This window comes from Chiloscyllium punctatum, chromosome 10, assembly GCF_047496795.1.
Source record: "Chiloscyllium punctatum isolate Juve2018m chromosome 10, sChiPun1.3, whole genome shotgun sequence".
NCBI classification, from domain to species: domain Eukaryota; kingdom Metazoa; phylum Chordata; class Chondrichthyes; order Orectolobiformes; family Hemiscylliidae; genus Chiloscyllium; species Chiloscyllium punctatum.
The window spans coordinates 37,682,252-37,703,237 of NC_092748.1; the positions used below are offsets into that span (position 1 = coordinate 37,682,252).

Genomic DNA, 20,986 nt, shown 5'->3' on the forward strand with positions numbered 1-20,986 from the left:
GCCATTCAGAAGAAGCATTGTCATATGTCATGACTTACTGGAGTAGAGTGTTAGAAATCTTAAGATTAAGATTGACAGAATGCACAGATTAGGCTTTTGTACTGAACAAGAATAACTAATTGTTACAGTTAAATAGACTGTAGCTACATATAAGCGTTTATAAAGTTGGTATATAACGCTTCTGATTTTAAAATGCTAATCCCCTTGTGAACTCCCCCCACCCCATACATAGACCGGTGTACAAACGTAAAAATGCACAAGGATGAATGGAAAAATAAACTAGAAAGACTGTAATTTTTGTCCACCAATTCTATTGAGCTGGTTCTTGCAGACCTGAAACACTCTCTGGTTCCCATTTCTAAATGTTTCTACTGGTTTGCAAGTTGCTCAGAGTGACTGGGTTCTGATGTGTCAATTAAAAGTCAAAGCTTGCAGCGATTGCTGAAACGAAGATGACCTGGTTTTCTTCAGATTTAAGGTGAGTTTTGGCTGCATGGGACAGTAAGACATCATGTGAAGTCATGGAGATCAAAAGCCCTTTTTATCTTGTTCCCTGCTCCATGCTGTTCACTTGCCTGATAACCAGTCACATATGGGTTATGAGAACCTCCCCATGGGTTCTTTTGTCATTGATAACTAGTCGCTTGTCCATATATCAATCAACTTCTAATTGCCAACCAGAGCTTCATCTGAATACAGAGCCTCTTGGCTCCTGTTAGTCTACAGCCACTTCAGTTACTGCTTGTTTACTGAGGAACCTCAATTATCCGAACGAGATGGATGGGCAGTATTTCGTTTGGATAATTGATTATTAAGTTAATTGATTTCCTCTGGGGCTCTGTTTTTTGTGAAGTCTGCTACCCGTTCAGGACACTAGACAGCAGCATGCTGCTCATGAGACCGTGCCCTCCCATCTGCTCCCAACCCCGTCCGCCCCGACCCCGCACCCCCCCACACACCCCGGGGCAGCCAGACTGGATACCAACAGTAAGACTTCTGCTGCCTTTGCGGGGTGAGTCTCCAAATAGCACGTGTGCCCATTTTGACAGGTTCCGCCTTTGTCCTGTACAGGACAGTGTTGGAGAGATTATCTGGGGAAGGGGGGGGTGGAATTTAGGGTTGACGGTTCACCAATGTGTAGAACTCCAGGGAAAGTGTGGGGACAGAGAAAGGGCAGGAGGTTATTTAGAGACTGTTCTCAGCAGCATTTCACTGAGCAGAGTTTGTTTTTCATCATTGTATCTGTAAACAAAAGATGCGATCAGGATTGAAGCAGTTCTTTGATGTAACGTTTCTATCGGGATCTTGATCACCTTTGGATAACCTGTTAATTGGATAATTGAGGTTCCTCTCTACGTTGCTTGCCATGGGTCTCCAGTTACTTGCTTTGCACAGCATGCAGCTATCCTTTCAGAACACTGGTATTAAAACAGTTTTTCCTGTTTTCAGTCCACAACTTTGAAACAGTAATGCAAAAATGCAGTGTCATATTCTTAAACATACAAATAAGATGGTATTGAAAGTGGAAAATTAACCGCAATGGATCTGGAAGATGCTGTTGCCTACTCTTTATTCATCTGGCTCCCAGTGATGAATTTGACACACACTAATATGAATTTAAAATCACATGTTCACAACTTCAGTGAAGATATTTCATTCATGCATATTAAGAACCCTTATTATCTTGGTCATAATTAATCATCAAAAAAAAGACCCTAGCTGAAAATGAAAATTTTGTTGAGGGACTAAATATTTTTCAAAATATCTGGCAGCGATTTCACATTCCGGTCTTCGAAACTGGCTGTTTTTAAATCTTTCAGTCATTGTGGTTCAGGTTTGGGAATGTTCATAAAACTTTGAGCTATTGATAATGAGTACTTTTAGAGGTAAAATAATTGGTTAGTTTTACATCATTAGTTTCCTAGTGATGATATTAGGGTTACCCACTTTTTTTATTGTTGTCAATAAAGACACAAGGTAGTAACAACTTATTTTAACAAAAACACCCCACAGATTTAAAAAAATCTAATTAGTGAACCTGATTTTAAATATTGATTCACTAATAGGTTGCGCACATCAAAGATAAATAACCATCTGTGTCTGAAGGAAAACATTTATGTAAAAATAAGTTTGAGTTGCAGTTGTACAATTTCAAGTTGTCTTCCTTTTAATGTGCCATTATGTTAAAATAAATCAAGACCTGGTCTGAATCTAATCAGGCGTACTATCAATACCACATTGTGACTATTTACTGAGTGGCAAAATTAATATTGTGACTTATTTCTTTATTATTCATTGATATTGTCTTGGATGTTAATTTCAACTTATGCATATTGAGCTATTTCTCCAAATTAGACATTTTGTATAAATGTAAAGTTAATTTAAGATTTAAAATGCCACATCATTTCTGTTTGAGACAATTATGGTTTAGATTTATTGTACATACAATGCCAAACCTATTTTTCACATTTGTGTCCAATTCACTTTCCATGGCAGATTGATGAACCGAATTTATATGGGAATACAGCTCTTCACATTGCATGTTACAATGGACAAGATACTGTAGTCAATGAACTTATTGACTATGGTGCTAATGTGAATCAACCCAACAACAAGGGATTTACACCTTTGCACTTTGCTGCTGCTTCAACCCATGGTGCTTTGTGTCTTGAACTATTAGTAAATAATGGAGCTGATGTCAACTTCCAGGTAAATGTCACTTTTTATAACTTTTAAAGGGAATAATTTAAAAATGATATTTACTTATAGGGATAAATAAAATTGTCCCATAGAGAGACAGTCTGTTAATCACTTAATACTCGTAATAACTCCCACCCTAACCTATCGTGGCTCCTATATGTCTCCGCCAGTTGTTGAAGACTGATAATTACACAACACTACATACTCATGAAGACTGGTGCTCTCCTTTACATAGTGGTATTTACAAAGAACTTTGAGTGTATTTGAATTTTGTTTTAACTTTTCTCAAAAGAACTATAATTTACAAGACTGTATTGATGTCTTAGTTGGTCAAGTCTGTATGTAGCTGAGTTGTACAGACTAGGTTTGCTTCTCCATGAATTAATTCAGTTGACCTCTACATCATGCCTAATTTTACTTTTGATGTTTTGATATGGTTAGGGACAATTAACATTCCAAGAGGAATTCAAAAACTTCATTGTAAATAGTTATGCCATTTATTTTAAACAAAACACAAATTTTTCATATATATATAAAGAAATTAACTAAAACATCCAGTATTAACTTTATCAAGTTTATAACACCCCTGGTTTACTACTTCTCCTAAGAATTCGCTTAAATTTTTTTTGACATGTTATGACATACCTCAGTTACAGGCAGGACTTGAACCTGACTCTACTGATTAAGAGGAAGGGACAAGCCCTCTGTACCACAAGACCCTCAGAATTCTCTCATAAGGTGAACAAATCATAGTAATGTTTTTCTTTCGGGATCACCCACAATATTGTCACAGATTTCTGGAAGATTTTCCTCAGCTTCATTACTTGCAGAGGATAAATTTTCATATGCCATCTTATTGTGGATGCCTCAATGTCTTTTTCTGCTTAGAGTCACTGCCTTTGAAATTAAGACCAAATTTGACCAAGTGTGCCATTAAGGAGCTCTTTCGGAACTGAAGCCAATGTGAATTGTGAAAAACTCTGTTCTGGTTGGAGTCATACCTGACACAAAGGGAGTTCCTCAGGTAATATCCCAGGCTCAACTATCTTCAGTTGCTTTATCAATGACCTTCCCTCCGTCCTAAGGTCAGGGGAGGATGTTCGCTGATTGCGCAATGTTCAGCACCATTTGTAAGTCCTCAAATACTAAAACCATGCCCAAATACAGCAAGACCAAGACAATATCCAGGTTTGGGCTGACAACTGGCAAGTAATATTGAGGTCACAATCATCCACAACAAAAGAGAATTTAACCATTTGCCTATTGACATTCAGTGGCATTGCCATCACTAAATCCCCTGCTGTTGCCACCCTGGCATTACCATTTACCAGAAACTGAAATGGACTTGTCATGTGACTACAAGTGGAGGTCAGAGGCAAGGAGTCTTGCACCAAGTAACTTAACTCGTGTTACCCCAAAATCTGTCCACTCTTTATCAGACACAAATCAGGAATCTGATGAAATACTCCCCAGTTGCCTGAATGAATGAAGCTGCACAACACTCAAGAAACTTGACACCATCCAGGACAAAGTAACTGGCTTGATTGTTACCTTGCCTTCAAAATCCACTCATTCCATCATCAACGCTCTGTCGCCTCCGTACGTACCATCTATAAGATGCCATGCAGAAATTCACGAAGGCGGTTTCCAAGCCATGACCTCAACTATCTAGAAGGATAAAGGCAGCAGATGCATGAAAAAAATCTCCATCTGCAAGTTTATCTCTAAGCCATCAAGACTTGGAAATATATCGCTAGTATTGTAGGGTCAAAATACCCAAGCTCTCCCTCCAACAGCATTGTGAGTTTACTGACAGGAGAAGACCTGCAGCAGTTCAAGGAGCTATTCATCACCTTGTTTTAAAGGGCGACTAGGCAATAAATGCTTGCCCAACCAGCTTTGTCAGCAAGAATGAACAGAGAAGAAGTGTCCGAGCTAACTTGTTTGTTACTTTATTTATCATAAATTCTGTGGAGGCACACCATAGATTCTTCCACTCTTTTCAAACTGGACAACATTCCAGCTTCCGTTCCCTCCCCAAAATTAAATTGAGATTAAGTCTCATGTGCAAATTAACTGTTAACACAACATTATTTTTCAGCACAAGCTTTAAGCTGTTGTTTATTTTGGCTATCTCTTGATGAGCTACAAACCACACCAACTCGAGATTGCTATTAACTCTCAGCAAATAATCAGATAAATTGAGTCAGTTTTACAGTATGGTAAGAGGCCCTGCAGTCCATTTTCTCTGCACCAGTCATCAAGCTCCTTTAAGCACTTGGCCAATAGTCTTGTGCTATGGTGCTTCAAGTGATTGTCCAAATACTTTTTAAATGTTGTGATGGTTCCTGGCTTTATCACCTCTTCCAGATATCCAGAATTCCCTGACAATAAAATTTGTTCCAATATCTGTCACCCTCTGGGTGAAAAAAATCTTGGTTAAATTCTTCTGAACTTCCTGCACTTTACCTTCAATCAATGTCCCCAGTTGTTGATCTCTTTTCTAAGGGGGAACATTTCTCTTGTCTGTCTATGCTGCTCAATTTTCCATATGTTGCCTTAACTTTATCTACTGGTTCTGTTGTTTTCAAGGATCTGTAGGGATGCGCACCATTTCTGTGGTGGTGTAACCTGCTTCTGGGCTGTCTTCTCACCAGCCTTTTTGATTACATAATCTGAATCCATTGATGAAAGCCTTGGTGCAAGATTGGAGAACTTGAACTCTTTGATAAACCTTTTTGTTTTGCGGGTATCCTGTGTGACAACTGATGAGTTCTTGAACTGAATTAGCAGCTTCCTGAAGAGAAGCAAGAATCAGGCTGAAGGAGAGTCCCTCATGGAAGGGTGACTTGTCCCCATTTTGTTTCTAACCAATGTTTTATCATTTCAAATTCTATGAAGCTGCACTTTCTAACTAAGACAAGAGCATTTTTGTATTTGCGCATGGTGTTTATCAGGTTATCTGTGATCAGGTTCAGTAATATGATTACTGTGAAAAGTTGATGAAATATATTCTTTGTTATCTTTCAGAGTAAAGATGGCAAGAATCCATTGCATATGACTGCTGTCCATGGTCGATTCACACGATCACAAACACTCATTCAAAATGGTATGCTTAATTTTCTCTCATTGATTTATGGAAGTTCTAAAACCTTGTGCGTGTGTGACTTTTTTTGACTAAAATACAAATTTGAATATTGAATCTTGGAATTGTTTTCATTCTTTTTATTTTTGGAGGGAAACAAATTGTGATTTTAAATTGTTATACACAGCATTTGAGGACAGCAATGTTCTCTTATTTACAGCTTATATCTTAGAACATTATGAACAACAAAATTCAATTTTTTTTGCTCTATATATAAATTTTCAGTAGGGATAAACATTTATCACTACGCATACTTTGGAGTTTTCATTATTCCAAAGTAAAAAGCATGTATAATGGTGACCAAAATATGTTGAAGAATATCCCAAAGAGAAGTTCTCAAACAGATCAAAAACCACTTTATGCTATTGAGTGTAGTGTCCCAAAAATAAGGTATATGGTTAAGACTGTTCACACATGCAAGGCAGATAATAAATTTGTGTTTGGAAAACAAAATTTATGGTTAGAAAACTACATTTCTGTTGTGTTCGTGTCTTTGGCTTGACATTCTGACTAGAAAAATAATCATTAAGATTTCATTACAACCTATTACTGGACTACGAGCCCAAACCTTCCAATGTGGGTAGAAGCCTCCAGTACAGTTCCCCCTCCCATGCCCAAAAAAAAATGTTTTGACAGCACAGTTCAATTTTGATACCATTGATAAATTTGCAGTGTCCTCATTGGTGTTGCTATTATTTGTTTCATGCAGATACTGAGCACATGCAGCCTATTTCTAAAACAACTGCCACTACTCTATTTCCATTACATATTTGCACATGCTGCTTTCCTCTCTGAACCTTATGCTTGCTACCTGTACTGAATGTCGCCAAATGCCTTTCTCCTCTTATGTCTCCTATTCACCCTGCCATTCTTTCACAATCCCCTCCCCTATTATTCGGGAGGGGGGAATAGTGAGTGGGAGGATTGGGGGGTGAGGTAGCAAGGTGGATGTAAATTGAAAGGATTAGTACTGTAATTTATTAAGAGTTGAGAGAATTTTTGGGATCATTAGATTGAAGGCAGTGAACAGGTTTTTCATGTAAAAGTTTCCATCAGCATCATTACTCACCTGTATTTTGTTAAATAGGAAAGGAATTTTTGTTTGCCTTCTTTGTTCGGCATGTTTTTTGAGGGACATGTTCAGTATGCTAAAAATGTATGTTTGCGTACTTACGTGAAATTTGAAAGTGTTCAAGATTATTCTAGTGAAATAATCTTCCAGAAAACAACCAACTCATAGCTGGAGAGAATGCACTTGTATCTAACAAATAGAATCACCTTTGGTTGACTGCTATTGCAGTGGTAGAAGTTCCTATCCCTTTCAATTGTTGATCAACTTTAGGGTATACTGAGTTTAGATTAGGTTCACCTGACCACTTTTTTTTGAGGAATGACTAAAACTACCTTGTCTCATTTCAAGGTCTCTGGAGGCTGATTGGAACAGGGAAAGATGAAAAATTTTCAATCATTTTTGACAGTATTGGTAGGAACTTTCAAAAGCTGATTGGGGCAGATGTTTGCAGGTAAAGGACGGCTGGAAAATGGGAACCTTCAAAAATGAGATAACTGAGTCCACAGACAGTGTATTTCTGTTTGGATGAAAGGCAAGGCTGGTAGGTGCAGGGAAAGCTGGATGACTGGAGAAATTGAGTTTTTAGTTAAGAAAAAGAAGGAAGCATATGTCAGGTATAGACAGCAGAGATCAAGTGAATCCTTATAGTATAAAGGCAGTAGGAGTATTCGCGATGTTTGAGAAGATTTGTAGTTCTGGTTGAGGTTCTGGGTGTAGGTTTGCTCGCTGAGCTGGAAGGTTCATTTTCAGATGTTTTGTCACCATACAAGATAACATCAGTGAGCCTCCGGATGAAACACTGGTGGTATGGCCCACTTTCTATTTGTGTTTGGGTTTTCTTGGGTTGGTGACATAATTTCCCGTGCTTTTTCTCAGGGGGTGGTAAATGGAATCCAAGTCAGTGTGTTGTTGGTAAGTTCCAGTTGGAATGCCTTGCTCCTAAGAATTCTTATGCGTGTCTCTATTTGGCTTATCCTAGGATGGATGTGTTGTCCCATTCAAAGTGGTGCCCTTCCACATTTGTATGTAGAGGTACTAATGAGAGTAGGTCATGTCTTTTTGTGGCTAGTTGATGTTCGTGTATCCTGGTGACTAGTTTTCTGCCTGTTTGTCCAATGTAGTGTTTGTTTACAGTTCTTGCAAGGTATTTTGTAAATGACATTAGTTTTGCTTATTGTCTGTATAGGGTCTGACAAGTTCATTAGCTGCTGTTTTAGTGTATTGGTGGGTTTGTGGGCTACCATGATGCTAAGAGACCTGAGTAGTCTGACAGTCATTCCCAAGACATTTTTGTAGGGGGGAGAGTGGCTAGAGTTTGTCTGTTTCACTAACCCAAGGAAACCCAAACAAATAAATAGAAAACATACCATACCACCAGTGCTTCATGTGGAGGCTCACTGATGTTACCTTGTATAGTGTCGAAATGTCTGAAAACAAACCTTCCAGCTCAGTGAGCAAATCTACATCCAGCAGTAGGAGTATAATTAAGAGGGAAATCAGGAGGGCAAAAAGGGGACAATAAGATAGCTTTGGCAAATAGGGTGAAGGAGAATCCAAAGGGATTTTATAAATACATGAAGGACAAAATGATAACAATGGAGAGAATAGACTGCCTTGCTGATCTTTGAAGGGCCTGATGTGTGGAGCTGGGGGAAGATACTTAATGAGTATTTTGCATCACTGCTGAGGGTGGAGAAGGACATATAGAATGTGGGAAATAGATAATGATATCTTGAAAAATGCCCATATTACAGAGGAGGTGGTGTTGGTTGTCTTGAAACACACAAAAATGGATAAATCTCCAGGACTTGATCAGGTCTACTCTAGGAACTCTGTGGGAAGCTGGGGAGGAGATTGTTGCATCCCTTGCTGAGATACTTGTATCATCGATAGTCACAGGTGAGGTGCCAGAAGACTGGAGGTTGACTAATGTGGTGCCACAATTTAAGAAGGGTGGTAAGGACAGGTCAGGGACTTGTAGACTGGTGAGCCTGACGTCGGTGAAGGGCATGTTGAGGGAATTCTGACGGACAAGAATCTCATCCTTTTATTTTCCGATGTCGTTAGTTCCAATGTGTACAATGACCTCCTGCTGGTCTCTCTCCTCTTTTGAGAATATTCTGCATCCTCTGTGATATCCTTGATCCTGGCACCAGGGAGGCAACATACCATTCTGATTTTTTTCACTACTGGCTGCAGCAACCTCTCTCTCCAAAATCGGTGATGTAGTGGACAGCAAAGAGGGTTACCTCTGATTACAACAGGATCTTTACCAATGGGCCAGTGGGCTGAGGGGTGGCAGATGGAGTTTAATTCAGATAAATGCGAGGTGCTGCATTTTGGGAAAGCAAATCTTAGCAGGACTTATACACTTAATGGTAAGGTCCTAGGGAGTGTTGCTGAACAAAGAGACCTTGGAGTGCAGGTTCATAGCTCCTTGAAAGTGGACTTGCAGGTAGATAGGATAGTGAAGAAGGCGTTTGGAATGCTTTCCTTTATTGGTCAGAGTATTGGGTACAGGAGTTGGGAGGTCATGTTGGAATATTGTGACCACTGTTGTGTGCAATTCTGGTCTCCTTCCTATTGGAAAGATGTTGTGAAACTTGAAAGGGTTGAGAAAAGATTTACAAGGGTGTTGCCAGGATTGGAGGATTTGAGCTATAGGGAGAGGCTGAACAGGTTGGGGCTGTTTTCTCTGGAGCGTCAGAGGCTGAGGGGTGACCTTATAGAGGTTTACAAAATTATGAGGGGCATGGATAGGATAAATAGACAAAGTCTTTTCCCTGGGGTGGGGGAATCCAGAACTAGAGGGCATATGTTTAGGGTGAGAGGGGAAAGATATAAAAGAGATCTAAGAGGCAACTTTTTCTCGCAGAGGGCAGTATGTGTATGGAATGAGCTACCAGAGGAAGTGGTGGAGGCTGGTACCATTACAAGATTTAAGAGGCATTTGGATGGGTATATGAATAGGAAGCGTTTGGAGGGATATGGGCCGGGTGCTGGCAGGTGGGACTAGATTGGGTTGGGATATCTGGTCAGCATAGACGGGTTGGACTGAAGCTGTACTTCTCTATGATTCTCTGACTCTATGACTCTGCCTCTGACTTGAGAGTACCCTATCACACTCGATTGCTTGGAACCTGATATACCCCTCATTACATTAGAGCCTGTCTGATACCAGAAACTTGGCTGTTCGTGCTACATTCCCTTGAGAGTCTATCACCCCTTCCATTTTCCAAAACAGCGTACATGTTTGAAATGGGGATAGTCATAGAAGACTTCTGCACTGCCTGCCTTCACTTACCTTTCCTGTCGTTAACCCATTTCCCTGACTCTATCTGTAGCTTTTCTCCCTTCCTATTACTGCCATTCATCACACCCCTGAACTCTTGTAAATTTCTCATTGCCTCTAACTGCTGATCCAACTGATCCATTTGATCTGATTTGATTTGCAACCAAAGACACTTCCTGCAGACATAATCGCAATAATATGGAAACTGTACGTAAACTCCCACATCCAACAGGAAGAGCATATCACTCTATTAAAGGCCATCTTTGCTCCCTCGCAATCTACAGACCTAGAAAATAGCACCATCCTTTTGCTTTTAAAAAGTGCTCCAGGCTAACTTAGTTCTTATGGTTTATATTTTTAAAATTTAATTGAGTCAGATCTCAATAAAACATTTCAAGAAAGAACCCACTGTACTCACTCCTATAGATTTACAGCAAGGTTACACTTAGACTATGTACTTATCTGTTCTTGTGCTGTGAGCTCACCCACATTGGTTCCTCCAAGATCAGCTGTGAATTTCGCTGTTTGGTAATTTTTCCTAGACACACTTAGATGTCCAGAGATACATGAACTCAAGCAACAAAGGCAGTAACTGTGCAGATTCACTGCTGTCAGTTAGCAGTGTACGTTTCTCTCTCTCTGTCGCTCTCTCTGTCTCTTTCTCTCTGTGATCATGTGGTCACTGCCTTTTGTCTGTCTTCCTCCTTTTAACAAGGCTGTTGTTTTGACAACACAGCAGCTTATAAAACAGTAATTGCTGCTCCTGGAATGAGGAAATCACCTCTAACACCTAAATTACCTCAAAAAAAGGAGCGGCTTTTACAGCCACAATTTTTTCCTGTCAAACTGTTCTTGTGCCAAGAATCTGAGCAGCATTCTCTCAGTTGACACAGTTTCCTGTGATTAATCTGATATGCCAGTGTGAGTTTTTTTCCCCCTTCAGCTGCTCTCTGGGGATTCAGTAGTTTTCCCCGAGAATTATTCCTCACCCCAGGTACAGTTCAAGTATGATATGGAATAGAGTGCATTTGAACATGAGGGAGAGGCAGCAAGGCAGTGAAGGTTGGATATAAATTTTTGTTTTCATGGTATATTGATTATAGGTCTCAACTATTTGTTGAGGAAAGTGGGGATATGTTGTGGGTCAGAACTAAAAAATTGGAGGGGCTTGCTATAATAAAACAATGAGTCAGATTTACTGAGGTAGAGGGATAGGGCGACGGATGAATTTGAAAATGAGAACCGGCATTTCTACATTAACACAGTTGAGAAAAGATAACCATTGGAGGTTGTCATGTGTACAGATGCAGGATTAACTGCACTGAAAATTACATGGAAACAGTGAACCTAGAAATTATCGAGCTATAGATGGCGGTAATGGAATGAATATTAGCAGGTGATCTTTGCAAGAGGGAAGACGTTCATTTTAAAATAACCTGTATAATGGTACAGTACCAATACATTTGGTGCAGGTTATCTATATAATGTGCAAATTACATCTTTTTTTTAATTATTTTTTTCCCCTTGAAGGTGGTGAGATAGATTGTGTTGATAAAGATGGCAATACCCCTTTGCATGTGGCTGCCAGATATGGACATGAACTTTTGATTAATACCTTGATAACCAGTGGAGCCAAAACTGCGAAGTAAGTTTATGAATGGTTGATTGCATTCCTCTTCAGATTGCTGTTAATATCTCAATATTAACAACTGGTCATCATTTTTCTGCTTGTTAACTTGGCATGTATGTTTACTGCAGTATCAACCTCAAAAAAAAAGTGCCAGTTTATTTCTCTCCCCAACTCTCAAGTAAGTCATCATTGTTAGAATTATAAGACTTAAAGACTATATTGTTTCTTTTTGCCTGATTTTGTTTTCTTGAGAGAAAGCAACTTTCGCTTTTGTCCAAAATCATATAATTATTTGATTCAGGAAGTTCACATAAGCTTCATGAAGTATTTCAATTTAATTTGACGCACCCATATACCAAATTCACTCCATTATTTTTTGCTACCAGGATCTATCTATCTTTTGAATGAAGAGTTAAGTATATTTTCATTGAGACCTGAAATATGAAATAGTCTGTAGTTTTGTAGCTGTGGGTATGTTTGCCAATTTGGGAAGTTGATTTGCAGCTGTTTTGTCCCCTGTCTAGGTAACGTATTCGGTGCTTTGGAGCCTCATGTGAAACGCTACTGTACAATCTCCTCTTCAGTTTATTTGGTTCATTTCCTGCTGCTTCTGGTTGTCAGTTCCAGTTGTTCATTATAGTGGCTGTGTATTGGGTCTAGATCTGTGCTTGTTGATTGGAGTCTGTGGATAAGTGCCATGCTTCTAGAAATTCTCTGGCTATCCTCTGTTTGACTTGTCCTATGATTGTTGTGTTGTCCTTGTCATCTGTGTGTGCTGTTACTAGGGACAGCTGGTCATAGTGTTTAGTGGCTAATTGGTGTTTGTGGATGTGGATTGTTAGTTGTCTGCCTGTTTCTCCTGTATTGTGTTGCATGCAGTCTTTGCATGGAATCTTGTAAATTTACTTTTGTCTTGCACATGATAGGTATAGAGCCTTTTGTCCTGGTGAGTTGTTGTCTGAGTGTGGCTGCCATGAATCCCAGTGGCTGCAGAAGTCTGGCAGTCAGTTTAGAGATGAAAATGTGTTGCTGGAAAAGTGCAGCAGGTCAGGCAGCATCCAAGAAACAGGAGAATCGACGTTTCGGGCATAAGCCCTTCTTCAGGAATGAGGAAAGTGTGTCCAGCAGGCTAAGATAAAAGGTAGGGAGGAGGGACTTGGGGGAGGAGCGTTGGGAATGCGATAGGTGGAGGGAGGTCAAGGTGAGGGTGATAGGCCGGAGTGGGGTGGGGACAGAGAGGTCAGGAAGAAGATTGCAGGTTAGGAAGGCGGTGCTGAGTTCGAGGGATTTGACTGAGACAAGGTAGGGGGAGGGGAAATGAGGAAACTGGAGAAATCTGAGTTCATCACTTGTGGTTGGAGGGTTCCCAGGCGGAAGATGAGGCGCTCTTTTTCCAACCGTCATGTTGCCATGGTCTGGCGATGGAGGAGTCCAAGGACCTGCATGTCCTTGGTGGAGTGGGAGGGGGAGTTGAAGTGTTGGGCTGGTTGGTTGAAGTGTTGGGCTCTTCGAGGAGAAAGTGAGGACTGCAGATGCTGGTTGCGGAACGTTTTAGAGAACACCTCTGGGACACCCGGACCAACCAACCCAACCACCCCGTAGCCCAACACTTCAACTCCCCCTCCCACTCCACCAAGGACTCCTCCATCGCTGGTTGGAGAAAGAGCGCCTCATCTTCCGCCTGGGAACCCTCCAACCACAAGGGATGAACTCAGATTTCTCCAGTTTCCTCATTTCCCCTCCCCCCACCTTGTCTCAGTCAAATCCCTCTAACTCAGCACCTTCTTCCTGACCTCTCCACCCCCACCCCACTCTGGCCTATCACCCTCACCTTGACCTCCCTCTACCTATCGTATTCCCAACGCCCCTCCCCCAAGTCCCTCCTCCCTACCTTTTATCTTAGCCTGCTGGACACACTTTCCTCATTCCTGAGGAAGGGCTTATGCCTGAAACGTCGATTCTCCTGTTCTTTGGATGCTGCCTGACCTGCGCTTTTCCAGCAACACATTTTCAGCTCTGATCTCCAGCATCTGCAGTCCTCACCTTCTCCTGTCAGTTCAGAGATGTTTTTAATGTAAGGTAGCATGGCTAGTGAGTTAGTTTGTGGCATGTCCTCATCATGTTGTTTGTCTGTTTGGCATCTGCAGATGAAGTTGTGGGGATATCCGTTCTTTGTTAATACTCTGGAGGGGTGTTCTTCTTCCCTTCGCAGGTTGGCAGTGCTCCAGTGTATTGTAGCCCTTTTGAACAGAGGCCCAAAGCAGCTTCTCTTGTGTGTGTTCGGTTGATTGCTATTGTGATTCAGGATCTGGTTGGTATGTGTTTTTCCTGTTCACTTTGCATTCAGCATTCTGTGTCCTTTCCACCATCACATCTAGGAATGGGAGTTGAATTGTTGGTTTCCTCCTCTCGTAAATCTGATCCCCATGAGTACTGTGTTGGTAATTTGGTGTGCGTTCTCTTAACAATCACAAGAGTGTCATCTATGTATCTGATCCAGAGTTTGGGTTGGATTTGTGGGGAGGGCTGTTTGTTCCAGTCTCTGCATCACTTCTGCCATGAGCCCATAGGTGTTCCATCGATCCGTTCATCTATTCGGTTGTTGAATGTGAAGTGTGTTGTCAGGCACAGGTCTAGTAGTTTGAGTATGCAGTTCTTGTTGATCGGTTCCCCATTGTGTTGTCTGTTTTGTTTGTCCAGGAGGTTAGCTATTGTCTCTCTGGCTAGACTTTTGTCAATTGAAGTGAACAGTGTTGTTACATGAAATGAGCCCATCGCTTTGTCGTTGTCTGTGAAATATATGAACAAATCAATAGGATACCTATAGGCTTACCCTTCTCTGGGCTCATAGCAGAAGCAGTGATACAAAGACTGGAACAAACAGCCCTCCCCACAAATCCAACCCAAAGTCTGGATCAAATACATGGCTGACACCTTTGTTATAATTGAGAACAGAAATTGAGATCACACACTGGATTATCAATACCGAGCTCTCAGGGATGAGATTTACAAGAGGAAGAAACCAACAATTCAACTCCATTTCCTAAATGTGTTGGCAGAAAGAACCGAATGCACCACAAAAGTGTACAGGATAGCCCCACACACTAACCAGGTCCTGGACTACAACAGCAATCACCTGAACTCTCGGTAAAGAAGCTGCATTAGAACCCTGCTTAAAAGGGCTACAACACACTGCAGCACTCCTGACCCAAAAAGGGAAGAAGAAGAACACCTCTCTAGAGAATGGATATCCCCACAACTTCACCTGCAGATGCCTAACAGACAACACGACAAAGACATGCCACAACCTAACTTGTTCGCCACATTAAAACAAATCTCTGAACTGACAGCCAGATCTCTCTGACTGGGATTCATGACAACCACGCTCAGACGGAACTCTCCAGGACACAAGACACTATACTCTCCATTTGCAAGACAAATGTAATTTACAAAATTCCATGCAAAGACAGCACAACTCTATATTGGACGAACAGGCAGACAATTAGCAATCCGCATCCACGAACACCAACTAGCCACTAAGTGCCACGACCAGCTGTCCCCAGTAGTCCAACACACATGACTAGGACCAAAAATTCAACTGGGGCAATGTAATGATCATATATCAAGCCAAACAGAGGACAGCCAGCGAATTTCTAGATGTATGGCACTCATCCACTGACTCCATTAATAAGCATGTAGACTTATTATATATATTGGGCACTGCAACAAGCAACCGGAAGCAGTAGAAACAGAACAAAATAAATTCCAGAAGAGACAATACAGCAGCAGCGCTTCATAAAAGGCTCCAAAGCACCTAGACTGGGAACAAAATGTCTGCAAATCAACTTCCCAGCTCAGCAGTAGTTTTAAAGCAATATTCATTCTAGCTAAAAGTTGTTCCATTTAATGGATTCTTAGAAGAAACCTGGTTGTGTCAAAATATTTTACTGGTAGGCATTCTCTGAAATGTAAATGTATGAATTCTCCCATTTTCTCCCTATGTTTTCTGGTGAAGAGCATTCTCAGTTCAAAATTGGCACAAGATTGTTGGCAAAATGAAGTTTAAATGCTATAATTTTGTATTATTTATGTAATTAGTAAAATACTAACAACAATTGGCAACATAAATTGAAATGAATTGTTTGCTGGCCTGTTTGCAATTTAAATGGTGATTTCAGCAATTTTCTGTGGGACTCATCCAGGGTGCAGCAGTTTGATTGAGTTGAATAACCTTTTCAATGATGTTAGCATCCATGGGGTAAGCTCAGTTTGTGTGATGAACAATGGTATCATATTTGTATGACTCTTTTTATTTTAAATTACTATGGGAAATATAAATCCATACTACAATAGTACCTGAAAAGTGACTGTACATCATATTTGGTATTCATTTAAGATTTAGATGTTATCATTTCCACTTTGGCTAGTTTATATTGTGGGTTGAACAAACTCCTGTTTAGATTAACATTATATCCTGAACAGGATTTTAACCTTTCACTATACTTTTATGGGAGATGTTTTCATTGTCTTGTCTATTTTGGGTATTCTGAAAGTTCGATGAAATGTGACTTGCTTACATGAGAAATGATGAATATAAACTTGTATTTTTGTTGAGGATCAAACTTATTTTCCTACTAATATTGATGTTGAACTTTGTAGTAATGGATCACCATGGGATATTTTGACGAATTGAACTTACTTAAATTGTATGTTTGATATAAGTTGTGGCATATGTTGAACTGTTAGCAAATGTTGTGAAACATTTGTCCCATTTCATTGACTTCTTTTTGGTATACAGAGAAACCTCTATTATCCAAACAAGATGGGTGTGCAATATTTCATTTGGCTAATTGATTATTTGGTTAATTTATTCCTCTGGGGCTTGGAGTTTTCTATGAAGTCTGCTCCCCATTCAGGAGACGAGGGAAAAGCGCACTGCACACGAGCCCCCGCCTGCCCCCAACCCCCTCCGCTCCCATCCGCCCTCAACACTGTGCCCCAATCCTGGTCCCCCAACCCCGCAACCCTGTCCATCCCACAGCCATAGTCCGTGCCTCCACCCCCCTCAGGGGTAGCCGGACTGTACACCAGCAGTAACACTGCTGCTGCCTTTGTGGGGTAAGTCTCCAAATAGCATGCACACGCGCACCTTTTCGACAGGTTCTACTGTACCAGACAATGTTAGAGAGAATATCTGGGAAAGTTGCGTTTAGGGTTCACCTCTGTGTAGAACTCCAGGGAAAGTGTGGGCGAGGGGGTGTTGTTGGGGATGGGGGAAGAGGGCAGGAGGACAGTCATTTAGAGATTCTGCCTGGTCTGTTCAGGACTGTTCTTTGTGCAGCATTTTAGTGAGCAGAGTTCATTTTTAATCATTGTGCCTGTGAACAAAAGACTCGATCAGGGTTGAAACAGCTCTTTGACGTAACGTTTCTATCGGCACCTAGAGATTCCCTTCAGATAATTGATATTCAGATAATCAAGGTTCCTCTGTATTCCGTCTTCTCAAGAAAATTAAATGTATTGTGATACTCTTCGAAAATCAACTTTAGTCCTTATTTAAAGTTCCCAGACTTTAAAAATAAATTTTAGATATAGCATATGATCGTAATTTATTTGTTTTATTGTTCAAAATGATTGAATATATTGTTTTAGCATGCTTTATTGCTCACTTAGCAAATTTATGTGGATGTCTTGTTGAAGTTTGTGCATTTAACAGGAGCACCTAGAAACTTAACAAAACCTAAAAATATTTTCAGTTATATGACACAACTGTGATGTTTGTTTCTTAGATGTGGCATCCATGGTATGTTTCCCTTGCATTTAGCAGCATTAAACGCACATGCAGACTGCTGCCGGAAGTTATTGTCGTCAGGCAAGTATATTAAAAACAATTTAGGAACACTTAAATTTTATCAGTGATTGTAGTTTTGTTCACTTGGTTTACTGTTCAATGACTTCCTGTTCTCTTCATTCTTTAATAATTGTCTCATTATGATTGTAATCTTGTGTAACATACAGTTTTCCTGAGTGGTAGTGTCATTACTTGGATATCCTGTATTGTTTTAGAAATCAATGGCTCATTTGTTTATCTTGGCACATGTTGAAACAATGCTAAATACTGGTAGCTGGCAATATCAGTTTCCAAATGATACTTAAAAAGCAACTTTTGTGCTCATGATTAATTGCGAGTTGACTGACTCAAATACATAAATAAAGCATTTTGCTAATCACGCATTAATTTCATAAGTAATATGTACTGCTATTCCATCTAACTCTAGTCAAGGAGCAGGAAATCTAGCCTGTCACTAAATATGACAGGATTTTTAGCCACACTTCTCCTTGGAGCCAGAAAAACTGATTATGTACTTTCACTATGAAATGTTTATGTTCCTAATACATGTAGCATGGAGCAGGAATTGAATACAAATAATTGAAATTTAATTATATGCATCCAAATTATTTAATACTTCAATTTTTTTCCTGGTGTAACATCTTGGCTTTGAGGTTTAGGATCCTTTTTTGAAGGAACCGTTTGCTTGGGTAGCTTATAAACCGTTGCCTATGCTAATTGATTTCTGTCTTTGCAACATTTCTTGCGGTCTACTAGGACAAAAATATAGCATAGTGTCATCATTTAATAACGAGCACGTGCTGTCTGCAGGCTTTGAGATAGACACCCCTGATAATTTTGGAAGGACTTGCCTTCATGCTGCTGCTGCAGGAGGGTGAGTTTGAACAAGCATGCATTCCTCAAGTGTAATTTAATATTCTTTTTTGTCATTGTTTTATTCAATATACATTTAAATCCCAAATGTAATTTATATATTTTTTCATGGAATTTCTCAGATCTTTGAAGTAGTTAATTTTACTATTTATAGCTGTTTTACTAAACCTTCTTCCAGCTCAAGTAATGTTTGTTCCCATTATCTTGCTGGTTAGTTTGTAATTTAGTTTGGATTTTGACCTTATTGAAAGAATGGTTTGTTGTACACCATCACACTCTAACATACCATATATTTCATCTCACAGCAATGTTGATTGCATAAAACTGCTACTGAGTAGTGGAGCGGATTTCAATAACAAGGACAAATGTGGGAGGTGTGTAACTTATGCTCAACTTTTGTATTAAGTCCAGCGAATACAGTTAATGTTAGTTTATGGCTGTGCTGAGCACAGAAGCCAGCAACATAATTTTTTTTACTCGTTTGCTTTCTCAACTCTTTAAAAGGTTTCTATAGAGGAGCATTTCAAAAACTGAATTTGAAAGTCAAGGATACGCACATACATGTATGTTAATGATTCGCTGACAGCAAATCATTAATGTGATCAAGTCTGAATGTTGCAACTGAGATGTTTCATTCTATTTCCAATGTTCCTGCAAAAGCAGATTGATATGCTTAGGTCACAGTATATATTTATAAAAAACAATTCTTGTGGTTTGGGCATTCCTGAAATTGTCAAAAATGCATATTTCTGATGTTTTGCAGGACTCCATTGCACTATGCAGCTGCGAATTGTAACTACCAGTCTATTATGACGCTGGTGTCAACAGGGGCCAATATTAATGAAACAGATGAACGAGGTTGCACAGCTTTGCACTATGCTGCAGCATCTGATGTGGACAGAAAGTAAGAACATCTCATGTGGTCTGGAATTGAATTTATAACTATAGTGCTCGTGATTTCTGCACTGTTGTCATGACAAATTAAGACTTTAGTTGTTGCTTAACAGTCATGAACTGACTTTGAAAGCCTATTAGTTTTTACATTTCATGGATGCCAGAAAAGCCCTTGTGATAAATTTTCAAAGTAAAATGCGGCACGGTGGCACAGTGGTTAGCACTGCTGCCTCACAGTGCCAGAGACCTGGGTTCAATTCCCGACTCAGGCGACTGACTGTGTGGAGTTTGCATGTTCTCCTTGTGTCTGCGTGGATTTCCTCTGGGTGCTCCGGTTTCCTCCCACAGTCCAAAAATGTGCCGGTTAGGTGAATTGGCCTTGCTAAATTGCCCGTAGTGTTAGGTGAAAGGGTAAATGTAGGGGAATGGGTCTAGGTGGGTTGTGCTTCAGCGGGTCAGTGTGGACTTGTTGGGCCAAAGCGCCTGTTTCCACACTGTAGGTAATCTAATCTAAAAAAAAATTACTTAATTTGTTCAATTAGGTTTTGATATTTTATGATAATTATGGAATTGATTTGTAAAGATCAAATATTATGAGTAGACTAAGGAATTGCAATTGAAAACACTTTAGAAATCCTCAAAAATCTTTTTCTAACAACAGAAAAAGTAAGTTAACAATGGCTTTATTTTGAAATTTTGTTCATTAAGTAATCCAAATCTCCCTGAATGTTTGATTCCTTCACCAAGGAGAAAAAGTATCTTGGCGAATTCAGATGCAAATAGTGAAGAACCTGATGACTCAAATGAGAAAAAAGAGAAAGAGGCCTCCTTGTAAGTTGAAATTTTCCAGACATAAAAGATGAACTAAAATTTCTAAGATAGTTCTTACTGCTTCTTTGGCCTTCAGTGCTACAAGTTTTAGTTTTTAACTAGCACCTGCTGTAAATCGGAATGGAATAGTTTGCTTTGAACTTTAACAGTGAAAGGTTTCCTTTGTATCTGAAATGTTCTATGCTGTGATAATCTGCTGGTTGCTCATGTTTATCCGAAATGGGTGCACTGCCAAATTGAGCAGGTTTATAAAGTTACTGCAGTAAATACTGACTTAAGTTTGACTCATTTACCATTATTTTGTTTAAAAACATTTAAGTGAAACAGTGATATATTTATTGTGTTGAGTTTCAGTTGAACGTTGTTTGTCAGACTTGTTCCCTGGCTAACCAGTTTTCAAGTCCTTGCCTTCTGCCCTCACATTCTGGACAGTTGGCCCTCAGTCTGTTTGTGCACTGCCCCTCGTTCCTCTTTTCCATGTTCATCCCATTCATGCCCGAATTTGTTACCTTTTGAAGTTTCTGGTGTCTTTCTGTTCTGCTTCATATTTTGCCTTCTGTACTGACTTCCGGGCTGCACCTAGTGACAGAAGCCACCTGCTCCAACCAAATTCTGTCACTAGATGGAGCCTGGTCAATTCAAACTTCATGGGGTGAGTAGAATTTTAACATGTAGTTGAATTTACAATACCTGTACTT

The 20,986-nt window shown here is 39.9% G+C and overlaps 1 protein-coding gene across 7 annotated transcripts in view; it reads left to right on the forward strand.

Annotated features, from left to right (window-relative positions):
- Positions 1-20,986, forward strand: part of ankrd44 (ankyrin repeat domain 44) — a 224,632-nt gene that overhangs the window by 109,673 nt on the left and 93,973 nt on the right. For 5 of the 7 annotated variants that reach the window (XM_072578948.1, XM_072578952.1, XM_072578947.1 and 2 more), the window contains exons 8-15: positions 2,497-2,709; positions 5,731-5,809; positions 11,740-11,854; positions 17,629-17,711; positions 18,447-18,564; positions 18,869-18,937; positions 19,327-19,467; positions 20,205-20,288. In XM_072578948.1, the coding sequence (XP_072435049.1) occupies positions 2,497-2,709; positions 5,731-5,809; positions 11,740-11,854; positions 17,629-17,711; positions 18,447-18,564; positions 18,869-18,937; positions 19,327-19,467; positions 20,205-20,288 (902 nt within the window). The remainder of the gene's footprint in view (positions 1-2,496; positions 2,710-5,730; positions 5,810-11,739; positions 11,855-17,628; positions 17,712-18,446; positions 18,565-18,868; positions 18,938-19,326; positions 19,468-20,204; positions 20,289-20,986) is intronic. The other 2 variants (XM_072578950.1, XM_072578954.1) reach the window with 1 other exon arrangement.